At 42.1% G+C, this 14,390-nt stretch overlaps 1 protein-coding gene and 1 long non-coding RNA gene across 7 annotated transcripts in view; one reads left to right on the top strand and one right to left on the bottom strand.

Annotated features, from left to right (window-relative positions):
• ADGRL1 (adhesion G protein-coupled receptor L1) overlaps nt 1–14,390 on the bottom strand; it is a 631,260-nt gene that overhangs the window by 170,699 nt on the left and 446,171 nt on the right. For all 6 annotated transcript variants that reach the window (XM_073622453.1, XM_073622449.1, XM_073622454.1 and 3 more), the window contains exon 4: nt 4,115–4,224. In XM_073622453.1, coding sequence (XP_073478554.1) covers nt 4,115–4,224 — 110 coding nt within the window. The remainder of the gene's footprint in view (nt 1–4,114; nt 4,225–14,390) is intronic.
• The window catches only part of LOC141133217 (uncharacterized), a 101,135-nt gene that overhangs the window by 30,249 nt on the left and 56,496 nt on the right, over nt 1–14,390 (top strand). The window lies entirely within an intron of this gene.

Raw genomic sequence — 14,390 nt, forward strand, 5'->3', positions numbered from 1 at the left:
CATTTTTATTATTTTTTTTTTACTAGTAATGGTGGTGATCAGCAATGTTTAGCAGGACTGCAACATTGCGGCAGACAGATCAGACACTTTTGACACTTTTTTGGGACCATTGACATTTATACAGCGATCAGAGCTAAAAGTTGCCAATAATTAATGTCACTGGCAGGGACGGGGTTAACACTAGGGGGTGAGCAAGGGGTTAAGTGTGTCCTAGGGAGGTGTTTCTAACTGTGGGGGGAGTGGACTGACTGGGAGTAGAGAGAGATCGCTGTTCCTGATTACTAGGAATAGCAGATTTCTCTCTACTTCCCTGACAGAACGGAGATCTGTCTGTTTACATTGACAGATCCTTGTCCTGGCTCTCTGAGGAGCGATCGTAAGTAACCGGCGGACATCGTGGCCGCTGGCCATGTGCATCAGTCTCGGCAGCGCACGCGCCCCCTATAGCTCTTAAGACAGCCACCGTACACCTACGGCGATTTGCGCAGCCGTGCTAATCTGCCGCCGTATAATGACAGCGGCTGGTTGGCAAGCAGTTATGTATGAACAGACTGATTTTACTGTTGTGGGTTTAGTAACCCTTTAAGTGTTCACACTGCTATCACATTTTGTGAGTAGCTCCGGACCGGTGTGCCTACACACCAGACCAGAATAAGTTGTGTTGAACCTTTCTACAATATAACTTTATTGTATAACTCAGTTATTGTGTTGACAGCAGAGTGAGCAGAGAGATTACTTCATTTGTATGCTGCTGCTCTTTTACTCTCCAGTCAGCAGGCTGGGGATGGACACAGAACACCACTGTATTCCTTAACTGCAAGTGGAGTCATCCACCTGACTGTGCCATGTGAGGGGGCTGTATAAATATTAGGATGGAATGGAGAGAAAATAATTTACCAGGTCAAACAGCTACCTCATGTATAATCCTGTATAATAATAATAATAATAATTTCATCTGCATATTTACAAGTTTACTTAATGTGGTTGCAGCCATATTAGTGCCCATTGATTGTATGGAAGGACACTGTTACATTTCATTATCCCTATACAGTTGTGCTCATAAGTTTACATACCCTGTCAGAATTTATGATTTCTTGGCCATTTTTCAGAGAATATGAATGATACCACAAAACATATTTCACTCATGGTTAGTGTTTGACTGAAACCATTTATTATCAATCAACTGTGTTTACTCTTTTTAAATCATAATGGCAACAGAAACTAGCCTGATCCTGATCAAAAGTTTTCATACCCCGGTTCTTAATATCGCGCATTGCCCCCTTTAACATCAATGACAGCTTGAAGTCTTTTGTGGTATTTGTGGATGAGGATCTTTATCTTCTCAGATGGTAAAGCTGCCCACTCCACTTGGCAAAAAGCCTCCAGTTCCTGAAAATTCTTGGGCTGTCTTGCATGAACTGCACGTTTGAGATCTCCCCAGAGTGTCTCAATGATATTGAGGTCAGAAGACTGATATGGCCACTCACTTTCTTCTGCTGTAGCCAATAACAGGTTGACTTGGCCTTGTGTTTTGGATCATTGCCATGTTGGAATGTCCAAGTAGGTGCCATGCGCAGCTTCCTGGCTGATGAATGCAAATGTTCCTCCAGTATTTTTTGATAACATACTGCAGTCATCTTGCCATCAATTTTGACCAAATTTCCTGTGCCTTTGTAGCTCACACATCCCCAAAACATCAGCGATCCACCTCTGTGTTTCACAGTAGGAATGGTGTACCTTTCATCACAGGCCATGTTGACTCCTCTCCAAATGAAGCGTTTATGGTTGTGGCCAAAAAGCTCAATTTTGGTCTCATCACTCCAAATTACTTTGTGATAGAAGGTTTGAGGCTTGTCTCTGTGCTGTTCGCTGTATTGTAAGCGGGATATTTTGTGGCATTTGTGTAGTAATGGCTTTCTTCAGACGACTCGACCATGCAGCCCATCTTTCTTCAAGTGCCTCCTTGTTATGCATCTTGAAACAGCCAGGAATCAAGCCAGCCAGGAGCCAGGAGTCAACAAGGCCTATGATGAAAGCTACACCATTCCTACTGTGAAACACAGAGGTGGATCGCTGATGTTTTGGGGATATGTGAGCTACAAAGGCACAGGAAATTTGATCAATATTGATGGCAAGATGAATGCAGTATGTTATCAGAAAACACTGGTGGAACATTTGCATTCATCACCCTGTAAGCTGCACATGGGACGTACTTGGACATTCCAACATGACAATGATCCAAAACACAAGGCCAAGTCAACCTGTCTTTGGCTACAGCAGAATAAAGTGAAGGTTCTGGAGTGGCCATATCAGTCTCCTGACCTCAATATCATTGAGACACTCTGGGGAGATCTCAAATGTGCAGTTCATGCAAGACAGGCCAAGAATTTACAGGAACTGGAGGCTTTTTGCCAAGAGGAATGGGCAGCTTTACCATCTGAGAAGATAAATAGCCTCATCCACAAATACCACAAAAGACTTCAAGCTGTCATTGATGTTAAAGGGGGCAATACACGATAAAGAACCAGGGTATCAGTTAAGAATCGGGGTATGTAAACTTTTGATCAGGATCATTTGGCTAGTTTCTGTTGTCATTATGATTTAAAAAGAGTAAACACAGTTGATTGATAATGCATGGCTTCAGCCAAACAGTAACCATGAGTAAAAGAAAAGTTTTTGTATTATCATTCATAGTCTCTGAAAAATGGCCAAGAAATCATAAATTCTACCAGGGTATGTAAACTTATGAGCACAACCGTATGTGTTCTAAGTCAGTGACTTAAAACATTAAAGCCCTTTATTCTGTACAAGTGCACTGGTCAGGCTAATATGGAATGATCCCTCTAGCATTCATACTGCAACCTTAATAACTGAAAATGTGATCCAGCACATAGGTGGATATCAGGCATTTGTCTATTGTCATTGTATATGATACAAGGAAAACTGTGTTCAAATAGGTTGATATAATTGTGCCAATGGGCACTGTGTTGGTCTTTCCTGTAATGGGGTATAGAAGGCACACTGATCAATGTGGTGCAATTTTTATACTTGTTCAGGTAACCGCCTCCCAATATATCAGCCTTGTGGAGAATTGGTTTCCAAATGGCAATGTTCTTCATGATGTACTTGTTTTTAACACTGACATACAAAGTGTATAACACGCAACATTGAATGCAGACATTTAATATTTGGCCAAAGGTGTACAAAAAGAGCAGTAGACTAATAATTGGCTCAGAAATTGTGTGTAGCGTCCTTTTAAAAGCCAAAGGTAAGGGCATTTGTTCAGATCTATATGCTACTATCAGCCAGACACCTGCTCCAGTTTGGCAAAATTTGCCAAACTGGAACAGACATTTTGCTTAACTCCAGACTATTGCTCTTAAAAAACTCACTCAAGTATTCCCATTTCTGTCCCTCCAGATATCCCCATTTTCAGTATTGCTTAAGCCCTGATCAAGGAAGTTTTAAAACCCCAAAACGTGTTGGCTTTTTATTTGATGCTACAAACAATAAACAGCTTTTGACCAATTATTAGTCCCGTGCTCCTCTTTTTACACTGTTGGATACGTTACTCGTTGAAGACAAACTGTGGCCTGTGCACACAAGAAAGCAGCCTAATGATTAAGTTCTATATTTGTCCATTTACTCCTCAGATTGACACCCCTTTTTATTATTTGCCAGATTAAAATCAGAGAAAAGTCATACCAGATCCATGATATGACTAATCTCTGACTATTTCTGTCAAGAGCCAGCAAATTTGTAAAGGAAGTTTTACCGTCTTGGCCTTTGGAATTGTTGGTATATAAAAACAGAGGAAGTTAATGAACATTACAAAAGGGGGATTGGTTTCCTTGGAATCTGTTTGTCTCCTGCATTGTCTCTTTAGTGATGTTTTTATATATGTATATATTGCGCTTTATATTCTCCTCATTGTGCTTTTGAGGTCACTGTCTGTTATTGTCTTTAACTTTGCATTCTTTTGTGTAATTGTTATTTATGGAGCTGTATGTTTCTTTCAGTGTGCTTGCTGCTATTTTCTCTTACTTTGTACCTGTGGTTTGTGTTCATATACTGAATATGCATACGTGTTATGCATGTTATTGTGTATACTCACTGTAAGGTACGCAGTCATACTGAACTTCCAGGTATTTGTAGGTCCCCGGACAGGGGTCTGGAAAAGCTTCCGAATCAGCAATAACAACACATTGTGTCCGATTGTTACACCTAAAGAGAAAATACAAAATGTTAAAAGGAAACAGTCAGAAATTTTATAATGATTCCCTATGTGTTCTTTGCATAACTTTCACCTGAAAGGCTTTTTAAAAAAGTTGCCATGACTTAAAACTATATTAAAGACAAACGTTTTATACTTACCTGCTCTGTGCAGTGGTCTTGCACAGAGCAGCTCCGAACCTCTTCTCCTCCCCCGCCGGTGCTCCTCGCTCCTCCCCCTTGAGCAGTGCCTGCAGAGAAAAATGCTTGCCCTGGGGGCACAGCTGCATACTCACACATTGAGCCGTGGCTCAGCCCCGCACACCTATACTCTCCCTATTGTCGTACTGACTGTGATTGACAACAGAGGGAGCCAATGGGTTCCCACTGCTGTCTCAGCCAATGAGGAGGGAGAGTTCCGATACGGCCGAGGCTTTCGTGAACATCGATGGAATGGAGGGGGCTCAGGTAAAGTTTGGGGGCAGCCGCTGCACACAGAAATGTTTTTACCTTCATGCATAGAATGCATGATGGTAAAAAACCTTCAGCCTTTAGAACCAATTTAAAGTGTAGGTAAACCTAAAATCTATTGTTTGGCATTATGTCTCAGGGTTTACCAGCCATTCTCAACCACGATTTGGAGCCATTCTGGAGCCACTCTCCAGAGTGTGCTAGGGGTTCCTTGAGTTATAGCTGATTGACCTCCTATTTGATGGTGCCTACATAGTTCCAGAGGCAACACCTATTGGAAAAACTAGTGGCCTGACACCAATAATCTTTTCAACTGTCTTTAAGCGTGGCATTCTGGCTACCACTGTAAGGTTAGTATTCTTCCCCACTGCCCCCCAATGAATTTTATGTAGTAAGTGTTCGCCAAGACCTGAAAATTATTTTATGGGTTCCTCTAGGATAAAAATGTTGAAAAAAGGCTGGTGTATACAGTTGTTATAAGCAAATAGTTATTTTGTGAATCTGTTACAAAGTTTCGTACCAGGAGGGCCTGCCAATAACAATACTTTTTGTTGTAGACCAACGATACTAAACCACTGCCTTGCAATTAGCAACAACATTGTCAACCTGCTACAATATGTGTAATGCTTCAGTTGGCTGTTATGCCGCGTACACACGGTCGGACTTTTTGGCTACAAAAGTCCGACAGCCCGTCCGACAGACTTTCGATGGACATTTGGCGGACTTTTGGCGGACTTGAGGCAGACTTTCTAACGAACGGACTTGCCTACATACGATCACACAAAAGTCCGACGGATTCATACGTGATGACGTACACCGGACTAAAATAAGGAAGTTGATAGCCAGTAGCCAATAGCTGCCCTAGCGTGGGTTTTTGTCCGTCGGACTAGCATACAGACAAGCGGATTTCTGGGTCCGGCGTAGTTACGACGTAAAGATTTGAAGCATGTTTCAAATCTAAAGTCCGTCAGATTTGCGGCTGGAAAAGTCCGCTGAAAGTCCGGGGAAGCCCACACACCATCGGATTGTCAGCCAGCTTTAGTCTGTCGGCGTCCGTCGGACTTTTGTAGACGAAAAGTCCGACCGTGTGTACGCGGCATTAGACTCTCTTTTTCTCAAACCCCAGGACAGAAGTAGAATTCTCAACACTGTCTAACTCCCTGAAGGCCGCAGGAAGGGACACCAGAACACCTGCCATTGTTACTCTTCATACATTGCATCCTACTCATCCCAGCTCACCCATAAATAAATTGTCCAGTCAAGAAACTTGCTTTTCTGCTTTCTTTACCGAAAAGTAAAGCATCATTACAGGGTCAAATAATGGTAAAACATCCAAGCGCTGACAGCCCTTTCACAGAGTCAGATTATTCTGCGATGAGGTATATGGCCACCAGTGACCTGGTATGAGTCCACAGCCACAAGCTGCACTCACAGAATTAAGTTGGCCATATACTAGTAGATTTTCGAACAAACAGTTGTCTGAAAATTCTCAGTACATTCGATGACTTGATAAATGTCAAATGAAAGTGCTTCAATATTTTGTTTGCTTTAAACATTTGATTTAAGAGTGAATGGACTTTCCCAAATGAACACCACATACACCATTATAAATCTATTCATTTGAGAAAAAGATTTCCATCCTGCTCCTCGAACATCCATTTGATCCCACTATGAAAAGTCAAACATCCGTTCTTAAAATGAAAATTTACAAACAAATTCTACTAGCCTATGACCAGGTTTACCCTCCCAAATAACTGAACTAGAGCATGAGCTACGCCCAACTGAGGGGAAGACACATGGTTCTCTTACCACCACCTGTTGGAGCTCTCCATGGTTCTACTCTTCCTATACACTACCACCATTAGCAGTTCCACCCACATTTACTGCATATAACCTGTAGGAGAAAAGGGGTGTCAGCCCAAATGTTGTGGAGACAGGGTTGACCCCACCCCAAAAGAGGTATTAACCTCCTCTTACAAGTCTGTCACAGGAATAGCTGTTACTGGCAGGATTTCCAGGTAAGAAACTTTGCAATAGAGTCACAAAACATTATTTGCTTAAAGCGGTAGTAAAGTCAATGTAATAAAGAAAAGAAATGGGTCCCCCAGCAGATTTAAATCGCTCAAAATGTACTAGTATGCAGCACTGCATACTGGTACATTATGACAGACTTACCTGCACATGGAGCCCTCCAGTGCAGGTCTCCCTGGTCCCCGGTGGCTTCCATCTTCACCCGGTCTTCCCTCCAGGTTTCTTCTCATTGGTTGGTTGAATGGCCAGGCTAAGGTGATGTCATTCGCATGGCGTACAAAGCGGCTATAAATGTGGTCTGAGCTGCGCATGTGCAGCTCAGATCACATTACCCACTGACAGGCAGGAGAGTAATTTATGACAGAAGAGACCTCCAGGGTCACATCTGTCATAAAAACCCTGTCAGTGGATTTTATGCTTTATCACTTTACTACTACTTTAACTAAACTCTACATAGTGAAGCATGATGCCAAACGTGCAGAAAAACTGATTTTCATACACTTTAAAAAGCATAATATTTTCTACAAAAACAAGGCCCACCAATTGTAATGTCAGATAGTTTAAAAGAAAGCTACAAACATATCACATTCAGGACAAACAACCCTTAGACCATAAACTGACTCTGACAGCTTAAGCCTTGGACTTGGGCTGACACACAGTGTCCTCCAGAAACCTCAGGTCATTACAGAGATAAACCAAGGTGCCCAGATAGTCAGTGACAGCTGTCAGGGTTGGCACACGACAACAGATGTGAACACCGCGGCTTTTGAACCAGCCTTAGAGTGCGTTTCATAATGGCACGTAACTCAAAGCATAATTCCACTTTAGTCAACGGCTGAAAAGAAGAAATCAAAACCGATTCTGTACATTGGCCTTCCAGTGAGGAAGGACTAAGGCTAACCTCCAGGTAAACAATTAAATAAACAGTTCAAATAAATATATTTTGCCGAACCACCTGTGCTCAGTGTCAGAAAACAAGAACATCTAAGACTGCAGCAACCTTATATTTGAATACAAGATACATACAGTAGACATTATTAAAGTGGAAGTAAACGCTTATTTTTGACCTGTACCTTCAGATAAGCCTATAATAAGGCTTACCTGTTGGTACAGGGAATATCTCCTAAACCTGCACAGTTTAGGAGATATTCACACTGCACGCAGCTGGTGACGCCACCGGCGCATGTGCTCTGAAGGGACGGTATACCTGTGCCGTCCCTTTAGAGCTCCGTGCCATGGTCCGTGACTTCTGCATGCATGCACAGGACTGACATCATCGCGTTGCGGCTGAACAGACGGTCGGAGGATATGAACCCAGAAGGAGGACTGGGTAAAGATGGAAGGGCCTGTCAGTGGTGACGGCCCAGCGCTGGAAGGCTTTGTTCTAAGGTAAGTATTTAATAATGTGCTAGTATGTGATGCACATTATGCCTTTAGCTTGCAGGGTTTAAAAGAAAAAAAAAATAGGTGTGGTTTGCTACCGCTTTAATAAAAATGGATGTGCTGTCTCTTTAAATCAGGTAAACGATACCCACAATGCTGATTACTCAGCGGCGTGCGTGATGGCGTCACAAGTAGACTCCGTCCAACGCGTTTCGTGTCAGAACATGTCTTCAGGGGGCAGCAGTCACTTTATTTATTATGTTATCACATTACACATGTAAATTAATTATTTACTGAATTATCACACATATATATATATATATATATATATATATATATATATATATATATATATATATATATATAATATATATTTGCATTGATTTTTATTTATTGAGTTGTCACATTATGTTTACATGTTTCAAAAATAAATATATTGGAGTTAATCTTCAGCTTTATACAACCCAATTACACAGCACAGTCAGTCCAGTGACTTGACGTTACACATCTAGGTCTTCCCCTTTCCCCAAGCCTGTGACTAATAGACAAGTGAATAAATAAATATAAATCTTAGACAGCAGCAATTCTCCTGAATAACATAAGTACAGTGTAAAATATAAGGAAAACAATAGAATCGCGCTAATTAAATAATCAATTGCAAAAATTCAAATTTTGATATCAATATGTGAGCAAACATATAATAAATGCGGTGATATGGTCTAAAACAATCCACTCACTCATGTGCAATATCACAGTGCTGTGCCATATTGTGAGAGACCGATTAATATCAATAACCAATAATAAAGCCAAGGGGTTTGACTCCCATAAGTAAAAAAGTCCCTTTAAATAAAGTGATTGTGCAAACTAAATCTTGTGAAGAGGAGATCCGCCACCGGTGAAGAAGGGGTAACTGCTTACCGGAGCCCCATGATCCCCCACTACAGAGGATCAGGGGAAGCTGGTATGTAAACACTTCTGCAGAATATAACCAACGGGACAACTGCTGGGCTAATTTAAAGATGATAGCTGTATTAAACCCTCCTCTGCAAGGCTCCTGATGATCCCAGCTCTCCTCATAGAAAGATGGACTCAGCCATAGATGTACATAACAAGAGAAAACATAGGCGCTCCATAATTATCATATACACTGTCTTTGCTCACTCCTCCGATCACCATGACCCCTGACATCATATATGAGATTACACCTCATTGACCTCTCTCTCGTTTGAAATCTGCTCTACATTACAGGAGGTTGAAATCAAACTTCAGATTGCCTGCGCTCAGCGCATTCATCCCTGCACACCAGTATCGTTTATATGTGCAGATATCAGTATACAGACTGCTGGCCAATTAGGCCATCTTCTGCATTAAAATAAAATATAAAAAAAAAAACGCCCCACTACCGGTCCTTCTCTCCCCCACCTCCCACCTTAACACCCACCTGGCTCCATGTCACTGCCACTGGCTCCTGCATTGCTCCCCTTGGTCTTGCTTTTACAGGAAAGGCTGGGGGCAGCTCCTGTAAAGTTTTTAAGGTCTAGAGTCTTCTACTTAGACTTCATCCTGGGCCAGGATGATATAAGCCCGAATACTGGGATTGCACACTAAGCACATTCGCAGATGTCTGTATACAATCAAACAATGCTAGATTTTATTGGAAAGACTGGGGGCAGCTCCTGGCATTTTAGGGCAGTGTGTGTGTCTATGGACACACCAAGCTTGGTGTTGATCCCAACAGAGGCACTCATGCATGGGTGCCTCCTTAGTACCCTGCTTGCTACAAGAGGCACCCAAAGGAGTGGAGAAGTCTACCACGCTGGTGGGGAATTCTAGAAAAGGAAAAAATTTTACATTTCTGTGTAATATCATTGCATGGAACAGGTAAGTGTGTAAAACCTATAAAAACTACTATTTGTTCCCTCTTAGTCAGTTAAATACACCATTAAACGTGTTTTGTTATATTAGTTTAATAAGTGCAAACGATACTGTTGATCCTGCCAGAAATATTGTGATCTGTTAATTTCCTCTGCTCTATGCTTGTGCACAAAGAGGGGTCAATGAAGGTGGAGAGGTCGGTGTCCTTTGTAATCCATCAAAAATGAAGTAGGCAGGGCTGACACCCGGTGTGTAGGAATTTAAGCTGTTTGGTCAGGTTAAAGAGGAAAATAGGAACATACTATATTACTTTTGGCATATCAACAGTTGTTTTTCTGTACTTGCAGCGTGTTTTAAGGGATAAAACCTTGGATAATGTGCATGTTTTGCTAAAATGTACTATTTTTTTTTTTGCCTTAAACAAGACACGATTCTGCACATTCTAATGCATGGTTACTATTTTTCTGCTGAATTTAACAGACTAGAAAAATAAAACATAGTCGTGACACTCTTCTTTTTTGATTCACTGGTGTTATTTATCCCTAAGGTTTCTGAACATTAAATTAAAACTTTGGGCAAAAGCAAAAATCACATATATGATGTAGTCTGTCACTGGCATTAAAGCGGAACTAAACTATTCTGGGCCCCCAGGAGCTCTTGCGATAATGTGCAAGTATCCACAGCATATTTGCACATTATTGCCCACTCTCCTAGCAAAACGGCCTCCTCCAGCGATGAGACGTCCGCACTCCCCCTCATCATTTCCGCTACCATCTTTTTTTCAAGGTCTAGAGTCTTCTATTTAGACTTCATCCTGGGCCAGGATGGTGTAAGCCCCAAATGCCGGTATAAAGCACATACGCACATGTCAGTATAAAATCAATAAAACATTGCTAGATTTTATTGCAAAAAAAAAACATGCAAAATCTCTTCTACCATAAATTCCAATTTACTAGCAATTTTTTACAAATCCAATTTAGTCTGTTTTAAAGGTTAACTCCACTTTAGTGGACAAAAAATATAACAAATAACAAAAAAATAATATAGCATATACAACTGATACAACAGCCATATTGTAAATTAGTGTTATTATAAATCACCTTTCCTTTTTATTATGCAGTGCTTTGATTTTCTGTAAAATGTAATGCAATATGGCAGCCTGGAGGCGTTCTGTACACAGCTGGTGTATAGAATGCCCCCCAGGAATGTAATTTCCTGCTTGTGTGATTGGCTTCCTGATTTTTCCAGAAGTCTGTACTAGGATGCAAGTCACATTTTGGGCAACCTGTGCAATGAAAATTTCAGTTTTGGTGAAATACGCCTCAAGGGTAAAATACTTCTAAAGGGGTGCAGACCCTGCAGCTTTTCTTATTAGAACAGTGAGAGTAAACCAGGTGATTAACCGGTTTCCGACCGGCACATGCCGATGTACGTCGGCAGAATGGCACGGCTGGGCAAATGGGCGTACCTGTACGTCCATTTGAATTGCCCGCCGTGCCATTGCGTGCGCGCCTCACGGAGAGGACGAACGGGGAGATGCCGTTGTAAACGGCATCTCCCCGTTCTGCCTAGTGACAAGTGTCACTCGATCAGCAGAGATCAGTGACGTCACACACCTGCCCATCCCCCTGACAGTTAGTAATCACTCCCTAGGACACACTTAACCCCTCCCTGCCCCCTAGTGGTTAACCCCTTCACTGCCAGTGCCATTTGCACAGTAATCAGTGCATTTTTAATTGCACTGATCGCTGTATAAATGACAATGGTCCCAAAAATGTGTCAGAAATGTCCGACATGTCCGCCATAACGTCGCAGTCACAATAAAAATCGCTGATCGTCGTCATTACTAGTAAAAAAAAAAATTATTAATAAAAATGCCATAAAACTATCCCCTATTTAGTAAACGCTATAACGTTTGCGCAAACCAATTATTAAACGCTTATTGCGATTTTTTTTTACCAAAAATATGTAGAAGAATACGATCAGCCTAAACTGAGGAAAAAAAATGTTTTTTTATATATTTTTGGGGGATATTTATTATAGCAAAATGTAAAAAATAATGCGTTTTTTTCAAAATTGTCGCTCTTATTTTGTTTATAGCGCAAAAAATAAAAATTGCAGAGGTGATCAAATACTACCAAAAGAAAGCTCTATTTGTGGGAAAAAAAAGGACGTCAATTTTGTTTGGGAGCAACGTCGCACGACCGCGCAATTGTCAGTTAAAGCGACGCAGTGCCGAATCGCAAAAAACGCTCTGGTCAGGAAGGGGGTAAAATCTTCCGGGGCTGAAGTGGTTAAAATGAACCAAACCCTCCCAATCAGATTAAAGCGGGGCTCCACCCAAAAGGGGAAGTCCTGCTTTAAGGCCTCCTCGCCCTGTTTGTGAATTGGAGCTTTTGGGGAGGAGGGGGGGAGTGGGAATCCGATTTTGAGAGGTACACATTCCTACTTCCACTCTGACCGCTTAGGCTATCGGAAGTGGAAGTTCTCCTTCCTCCCTCTCTCCTGAAGTCTTCTGGAACACGTGACACACAGAAGACTGTGGTACCAGTCACAGTGCACAGCGCCGGTCACGTATGCGCAGTGGGCACCCAGCCGTAAACCCACAAGCATTCACAGCCGGGTGCCCATAGGTCCAAAAGAGGAAACAGGAAGAAAATGGCTGGGGTGAGCACACCGCTGGGTCGTGGGACAGGTGAGTGGCTGTTTAGTAAAAGTCAGCAGTTACAGTTTTTGTAGCTACTGACTTTAAATTTTTACTTAAGAGACTGGAGCTCCTCTTTAAGTAAATAACATGGTGAAACAAACACAGAACAAACTTCAGAGCAACAAAAGGTAGGAATCTGCTACAAAGTATATTAAAATCCTTACAACACTGGTTCTCAACCTTTCTAGTGCCGTGACCCCTTGATAACATTTCTCAAGTTGTGGGGACCCCCAACAGTAAAATTATTTTCGTAGCGTCAGTTGTCAGCACCTAATTTGTACCTCTAACCCACAAACATTTTCCACTTGTACAGTATTAAAATCCCTTTTGGTACATTTTTGGATGTACCGCTCTCTTTGTTCTCCTTTCTTTCCATTTTATCTCTCTCTATCCTAATTTCTTGCCCCCCCCCCCATTTCTCTCCCTCTATCCGAATTTCTTGTTCTTTCTCTTCCTTTTTCTTTGTTCCTTCCCCTCTTTTCCTCTCTCTTCCATGTATTACCTCTTTTTTTTTTTCCTTCTTTGGATCTGTATTGGGGGGGGGGGGGGGATGGGATGAGTGGCAGTGCTGGGGGGAGTTCAGCCAACTTAAGTGCTCCTGATCAAGGTCATCTGCTGATCTGAGAACTGTAGTGGGGACTTTTAACGGCGACTATAATCACAGGCAATGTTACTCACAGTGTCTCCGGCTCCGTGGTTTTCTCGCAGCAGTGACACCTTTGCCGAAATCAGGAGATGGGGACTCTTCCATCCCCTCCCACTTCACGTTCCTCACCAGTCAACTGTCTCTAGTCTCCACCCAACCCCCCCCCCCCAGCCATGCCGTGAACTGAATGGGTGGCCGAAGGCCGCAGGCTCCAGGGACAACCCTGCTGGGCGGCCACAAAGAGGCTGAGAGAGTGGCGCAGGCTCCAGGAACAGCCCGGGATTCGGGAGACCCCTGGCAAATCAGCATTCACCCCCGAAGGGGTCGCGACACACAGGTGATAACTGCTGCCTTACAACATATATTGATCACTAGGAGGGGACTGTTTATTTTTTCTCAACAAAAGTGGAGTTATTCTTCAACACAGCAATTTTATTGAATTAGTCCTCACTATAACAGGGTGACAACATTGTTCATTCTGCAACATTTTTTCCCTGTGGACAGATTTAGGACCTATGGACGGAGATTTACTAAAACTGTTGCACACAGAATCAAGTGCTGCTGTGCAAAGTAACCAATCAGCTTCTAACTTAAGTGTGTTCAATTAAGCTTTAAAAATAAAACCTAGAAGCTGATTGGTTACTATGCATTGTTGCACCATATTTTGTGTGCACCAGTTTTAGTAAATACCCCCATAGTATTGGCTTTAAAGTGTCACTAAGCCCACATCATAAAAAGATCTATTAATAAATGGTGTATTACATTCTGTTCATACTCTTTCAGTCACTATGAGATGTTCTCTGTATTCTGTAAAAAAAACCTGTTTGATCCTACTGTTCTCTATCTCCCCCTTCTGTCCATGTCCCCAAATCAGCTAGAGATTTTGCAGGGCAGTGTTGGCAACGTTGCACATGCTCCATTTTCAGTGAGTTTCTATGCTGAGAATTTCCTAACAATCACATCTGAGCAGCCCATGTGATTATAGAGTCACACATGTGGGCGTATACACAGTGGTATATGACAGCCCTCTCCCTCCCTTCTCCTCCATGCCCACTAACCAGCTAA

This window comes from Aquarana catesbeiana, linkage group LG03 (genome assembly GCF_042186555.1).
Source record: "Aquarana catesbeiana isolate 2022-GZ linkage group LG03, ASM4218655v1, whole genome shotgun sequence".
Classification (NCBI taxonomy): domain Eukaryota; kingdom Metazoa; phylum Chordata; class Amphibia; order Anura; family Ranidae; genus Aquarana; species Aquarana catesbeiana.